This window comes from Hyperolius riggenbachi, chromosome 3, assembly GCF_040937935.1.
Source record: "Hyperolius riggenbachi isolate aHypRig1 chromosome 3, aHypRig1.pri, whole genome shotgun sequence".
Classification (NCBI taxonomy): Eukaryota; Metazoa; Chordata; class Amphibia; order Anura; family Hyperoliidae; genus Hyperolius; species Hyperolius riggenbachi.
In genome coordinates this window covers 218985918-218993079 of record NC_090648.1, presented here as the reverse complement: position 1 = coordinate 218993079, position 7162 = coordinate 218985918, and the positions used below count along the sequence as shown (strand labels likewise).

General features: G+C 46.4%; 1 protein-coding gene across 1 annotated transcript in view; it reads left to right on the top strand.

The window, feature by feature from the left end:
- Positions 1-697: 697 nt before the first annotated feature.
- The window catches only part of BBS4 (Bardet-Biedl syndrome 4), a 35522-nt gene continuing 29057 nt past the window's right edge, over positions 698-7162 (top strand). Inside the window, exon 1 of the mRNA XM_068275757.1 lies at positions 698-760. Coding sequence (XP_068131858.1) covers positions 737-760 — 24 coding nt within the window. The 5' untranslated portion in view covers positions 698-736. The remainder of the gene's footprint in view (positions 761-7162) is intronic.

The window sequence follows — 7162 nt, the reverse complement described above, 5'->3', positions numbered from 1 at the left end:
TGCACTTCTATTTAGCTTTCCTGTATGAAAAGACGACACAGACACCCAGCACTAGAAGGGTGGAATAAAAGTGAATGACTGAGAAAAGATGATAGAAACTCAAAATAGCCTGAGACAGTCAGAGCAGAGAGTTTATCTGTATTGCAGTCCCACATCAAATGTACATTACCTGTACTGTGACTCCTGTCCCTGCCAATCTCTTACACAAGGCTGCAAGCAGCCCTCTTGAAGTCTAGGGACTGTCTAAATTAAACTTTTCAACCAGTGTAATAACTTATCTAGCTTTCCACATGCTGTATTTACAATTGTGAAAGAGCAGACAGAGTTTTTTCTATAGACCCTGCAGGAGGCAAGCATCTGATCTGCATCATGACATGCTGTGTACATAACCAGCTTGCCCTCTAATTGCTCTGTATTGCTTTCATTTCCCTCAGCCAGCCAAGTGGTTTACATTGCCATATAAAAAAACCTGAATGCACCAAATCATTACATGAGAGGTGGCCTGGGGGGAAATCTCCCTCCTTCCCCCCTAGCCAGTCCATGCCTGCTGTAGAAGCATAGTATGTACTAGTCTCTGTGGGGTGGGGGGAATCAGTAACGTCAGGAGCAGCTTTGCTGTGACGTGCTGCTGGATAATTGCAGAGCTCAGTTCCTGGAGGATTCAATCTACAGGCGCACACACCGGAAATGATCTGTAATCAGTTGCCTTGGAAACATACTAAGCCTGCTGACAGTGATGGCGGAGGATTCACTAAAGACGGTAAGCTGAGCTACAGCTGAGTGCGAGCGAGCTAGTCCTTCCTGCATGATTATTTAAGTGGATATGATATTATTTCATGTAACCAGGTGCGGACTGGCCAGGGGGGAGATGTCTCTCCAAGCTGCCTCTCATTTAATGATTGGCTGATTCGATGGGTAGGTTATTTCGTCTGTAAACCGGTGTAGTGAAAATTTTTGCTACCTATCATATTTTGCAACTTGCCATAGAGGACAGTGTATGACTGTGTAGGCGTGACTCCTCTCTGTTAACACGCCTGTAATTTTTTGCAACCACAGATCCCATTCAGCTAGAAGGGGGATTGTTCCCTCCAGGGGGGGGTTATTAGTTGAGCAAGAGGGGGGATTGTTTCCTCGGGGGGTGGGGGGTTATTAGTTGAGGAAGAGGGGGGATTGTTCCCTCCAGGGGGGGTTATTAGTTGAGCAACAGGGGGGATTGTTCCCTCCAGGAGGGGTTATTAGTTGAGCAAGAGGGGGGATTGATCCCTGGGGGGGGGGGTTATTAGTTGAGCAAGAGGGGGGATTGTTCCCTCCAGGGGGGGTTATTAGTTGAGCAAGAGGGGGGATTGTTCCCTCCGGGGGGGGGGGGGGGTTATTAGTTGAGCAAGAGGGGAGGGTTCTGTGTGAGAATAGGGTTTGGTTGGGTTGCATTTACTGATACAGATAGGTTAAAGTCAATGGCTAGGTTGCACTTTCTGATAGCTATATCTATAAATAAGTGCAACCGGTTGCAAAATCTGATAAAGTTGCAAAAAATTTCACCACACCGGTGCAGTGCCTGGTGCATTTAAGTTTAAGATTTGTACAAGGCAATGTGAACCACTTGGCTGGCTGAGGTAAATAAAATCATAGGGGTAGAAAACCACTAGGCAGAATCAGGGCTGTGGAGTCGGTACAAAAATCTTATCTTCCGACTCCTCAGTTAATGGAACCACGACTCCGACTCTGGGTACCCAAAATGGCCTTGACTCTGACTCCTAAGTCTAATACTTAACAGGGCTGTGGATTTTTTACAAAAATTATCCGACTCCGATTCCTGACTTCGACTCCTCAGTTTATGAAATCAACGATTCCGACTCCGGGTGCCCAAAATTGCCCTGACTCCAACTCCACAGCCCTGGGCAGAATAAGGTATTACACAGGTTGAAAAGTTTTAGACATTCCCAGGACTCCAGGAGGGCTGCTTGCAGCCTTGTGTGAGAGACTGACAGAGACAGGAGTCACATTACAGGCAATATACATGTGATGTGGGACTGCAATACAGATAAGCTCTCTGCTCTGTCTCAGGCTATTTTGAGTTTCCCTCCGCTCATCTTTTCTCGTCATTCACCTTTATTTCCACCCTTCTAGTGCTGCGTGTCTTCTTGTCATACAGGAAAACTAAATAGAAGTGCAATCCAGGTGAGGCTGGGTTCACATATGACATAGTGTGAAAAAGTAGTGTTTTATGTTAATGTTATTTGGGTTTTGGTGCGCTTGCGGTTTTTTAACGCAGATGCATTTTTGTGCGCTTTTATATTTACATTTATGCAAATCCCTAGGGAGACAACAGGAAGCAGAAATACTTCATTTTTTTTGTTTTAAAAATGCATACAAAACACAATCCATTGCATTTCCATTGACTTTGATTATGTGCGTTTTGGCACCTGTCCTGCATAATATGCAACAAAACCAGTGTTTGTGAAAAAGCATACTGTAAATTGCAGGTCTCCACATTTTTTTTTTTCTGCCTCCCATTGACTAACATTGCTGCATAACGCAATGCTAGGGTTTCTGCTATGTGTGCACCCCGCCTGAGGCATATATGATCTTCTCTATTTTTCAGCTTTTCTCCACTTTCTTTGGATAGTGAAATAGTTAAAGGCTCTGCCCAGGGGCATAGCAATGGCACCTTCTATGGGGCCCTGGAGCAGAGGAGGGGGGGCAGGTGGTACTTAATGTATTCACTATTAACCTTCCTGTGTTCCTCCACCCTCTGTCTTTGTCTCGGTGCCCATTGACTATATGCAGTCTACATTGCATGAGAATGTAAATTGTTCAATTAACTTATCCATGGGGTAGAGGTAGGTGGCATTGCTCAAGAATGCCTCCATCTGAGGGCCCCATGAAAGTTTTGCTATGGGGCCCCATAATCTCTAACTATGTCACTGGCTCTGACACAGGAGAACTGGGTTCAAATCTCCACTCTTACTATTCAGTAAGGAGACCTTGGGCTAGACTCCCTAACACTGCTACTGCCTATAGAGCTTGCCCTAGTGGCTGCAGCTCAGCTCTGTGTCTTGTCTCTTCATGGTCTCGCACTTTTTTGTTTTCCTTCCTCTGTCACTCTCTTCTTTGTTCCCCCTTCTTATGCTAGATACACACGTTGAGATTTCCCGTTCGATTCCTGGGATCGAACGGATCGAATCGATTATTTCCAACATGCTCGATTCGGATTTCGATTGTTTCTGCCGTCGATTTGCATGTTAAGTATGCCAAATCGACGTCAGAAACGATCGAAATCCGAATCGAGCATGTTGGAAATAATCGATTCGATCCCGGGAATAGAACGGGAAATCTCAATGTTTGTATCCAGCATTACACTCATTTAATCACTTCAATCTTGTTATTAGTAACAATTGGTGTAAAGCTGGCCATATATGCACTGATTTTTACCGACAGATTCTTTCACTGTGATAGGATCTGCTGATTATCAACCAGCCACAACAATCCTAATTTTAATCGATCAATCAATTTACGCAGGGCTGTGGAGTTGGTACAAAAATCATCCGATTCCTCAGTTTACGAAACCTCCAACTCCAGGTACCCATAATTACTCCGACTCCTCAACTCTGAATCCTTAGTCTGATGGCCCATACTCACGAGGGACTTTTGTCGCCTCAACACGCGGCGCGCGCGTGTTGCGGCGACAGGTCGCCCGTGAGTATGGGCCGTCACACGCGCGCGCACCCCGAACTGTCGCCCGCCGCTCTTGTCGCCATGCGATTGAAAGTTTCAATCGCATGGCAACAGTCACCGCCGCACCTCCGCCGCAACTGTCGCTAGTCTGCGTGAGTACGCGGACTAGCGACAGCAACCTCCATAGAGGTGAATGGAGCTTCCGGCGGGGGGAGGAGGAACGTCGGCGACAGCTTCCGTCTCGCCGCTGGTCCCTCTTCCGCGTGTGTACGCGGAGGGACCTGGAGAGAAGCTGTCGCCGGCCTGTCGCTAGCACGCTCACGTGTGCTGGCGACAGGCCACTTCTGCAGCCCGTGAGTACGGGCCATAATACTTACCAGGGCTGTAGATTTAGTACAAAAATACTCACTCCTCAGTAGATGAACCTCTGACTCCAGGTATCCAACGATTCCGACTCCATAGCCCTGATTGTAAAATATATTTGCAAGACATGGGTGCATAAGATACAGGGAGCACAACATAAGTATGGCAATCCCTAAAAAGTGTTTACCTTCTTGGTTGTGACAAGACGAGACAGCTAAATTCAGCACAGTGCTGCGCCAATGATTTGGGTGCAATCATAGGCCATAATATGAATATAGCAGTACTCCGTCACTAATTTGGGCGCCGGCAATGGTAGGAGTACATATTAGTAAAGAACAGGGTGATTTGGCCGCCAACAATAGCCGGACACCAAGTACAAGTCGGGTTAAGGTGGAAATAGCTGAACCCGATCGGATCTGCTCTACTGCGCAGGCGCGAGTCCTTTAAACCTGCTCAGTAGAGCGGATATGATTGGCTTCGGCTATTTCCACCTTACCCGACCAAAGAACCATTAGTGCACCAGTGCAGGATCGCAGAGAGGTGAATATAGCTTGTGCCTGTGCCCCCTTGTATGAAATCTGGTAGAACGAGGTTAGTTATAATCATTAGTGGTATCTTGCAAGGTTGAAGTTAGGCGTTACAGAACAATCAACTTGGGTGAAGGTCAGAGTTTAGCTTTAAGAGGTTAACAGAGGGGGAGGGTAGATTTAAGTGTTGGGAAGGGGATTTACTGTGAAAACAAACCACACAAAATCCATACATCCCCCCCTCCTAATGTATGCCTAACTGATGTGCTCCTTCTGCCATTTCCTTCATTTTAACAGTCTGGTGTGTAATCCATCATCTTGTAGCTAAAGATTTCCTTTCACCAATGGTGGAACCAGTAGTCGTTTCCTGCCAGTGAAGCGGCCCTTAACCAATGCACAGCATAACTGTAATATTCTCATTGCTATCTTTAATTGTTGCCAAATCCACCTGCTTAATTTTTAGCAACCTCTAAATAAATGTATTTTATGAAATTTAAAGTGGGATTGCATGCCCAAAAGTATTGTTTTAGTAAGTACTCTTAGGCCTCGATTCATAAAGCATTACCTCATGCGGTAATGCTGAAAACAGCAGACTTTCCCGACCACTTAGAAATGTGTCAATTCATAAAGGCTGTTACCGCATGAAAAGCTGACAGGGAGATAAATTACCGACTTGGCTGTAGTTACTTGGCTGTAGTTACCTCCAACACATGTCAGTAAATTGTCAGCAAATGTCAATTCATAAAGCCTGCAACAAGCGGTAAGCCTGTCGATAGTTACTGACATCTCTGGCGAGGCGTTAACAAGTTAGGGAACCTCTGATGAATGCAAAGTGCAGAGAGCCAAAGTCTGTTTGAGTCATATATGGAGAGAGCCAGAGAGCCGTCTGTGTGAGTCATTTGAGCAGGCAGGAAAAGTCTGTGCGAGTCATCTTTCTGAGTCATCTGAGTGAGTCATTTGTGCAGACATTAAAAGTCTGTGCGAGTCATCTGTCTGAGTCATCTGAGTGAGTCATTTGTGCAGGCATTAAAAGTCTGTGTGAGTCATCTGTCTGAGTCATCTGAGTGAGTCATTTGTGCAGGCACAAAAATCTTTTTTTTCACTGCAGAGTGCTGTAGAAATTTGCTAATCTCCGGTCATCTGCAAATGTAGTCATGCTGGCTTAAGCATGTGTCTTTACTCAGCCCATTCCCTCTGCTGAATAGACAATTCACCCAGGCAACACCTCAGTCACTCAAATGACAACGGACCAGAAAGGGATATGGAGGCTGCCATATTTATGTCCTTGTAAACCATGCACATTGCCTGGATCTTCTGCTAATCCCCTGCCTCTAATACTTTTAGCTATAGACCCTGAACAAGCATGAAGATCAGAAGAGTGACTGCATTTGCTACATGCACCTTTTATCTGTGTGATCCAGATGCTACTGATGCATGAAAGATCAGCAGGACTGCTGGGCAACTGGTATTGTTGAAAAGGAAATAAATATGGCGGCCTCCATGTCCCTCTCAGATCAGTTGTCCTTTAAGCAGAAAAGGAAGGGGGGCAGAGTGAAGGCACAGGGAGATTCTTGCCTTTGCTGATGACCAGAGATAAACCAGCTTCTACTGCTCTCTTAATTATACACATGTCTGATTTTTCCAAACAACCGGTCGTTTGGACGTCAAGTCAGACGTGTGTACAAATGATCATTCAGCTAATTAAGGCCCAGTGCACACCGAGCGGTTATTGGAGCGATCCGCCGGCCGCATCCGCCTGGAAAAATGCTTGGCTAATGTATTGCAATGGGATGGTGCACACCGGCGGTTTGAGGTTTTTGCCAAGCCGCAAACGCGCCTCCTGCTGCGCGTTTGCGATTTGCTAAAAAACCTCAAACCGCCGGTGTGCACCACACATTGAAATACAATAGCCAAGCGTTTTCACTGGCTGATGCGGCTGGTGGATCGCATACAAAATCCGCTTGGTGTGCACCCGGCCAAATATCTGCTCTCTGCTCCCAAAACCGCTAGCGTTTTGACGATCTGCTAGCGGTTTTGGTGTGCACTGGGCCTAAGACTGTTAAGACTTCTGATAAGACTTCTCTTACGCTAGACTGGCTCCGACTGACAGCAGTGCTGGGACCAAGTTCTCGTAGCTGCAGACATCGGAGGACAGCGGCGTGGGAGCAATCCAGTCGGATGGGGCTGGAGGAAGCCCCAGGTATGTATATGTTACATGCAAAGTACGAAATCAGGCATTCTATAGAATTCTTAGGCAGTCTATAGAATGCCTAAAGCGATTAGAATGCCTGCTTCTTTTTTCAGTTTGACTGTAACAGCTGCAATACCTATGCCTGTCAGTGAGGAGGCTAGTGATGATGATGGGTGCATGCATGCTGATATTTACTCCTTGTGGAAAGTACTGCTGTGAAGGAGCCTTCAGGTGCTGAGGGAGGGGGGGGGGGGCCCATGAGCAGGAAAGAGGAGAGAAAAGCTGGACATCATGATGGGGGGGGATGGCAGTTGGGTTTTGGCAGTTGAAGGCTAGTGAAGGGGAGGAGCATGAAAAGCCATGATGCAGCAAAAAATAAGTTTAGAGTCGTGATACAATGCTTTAC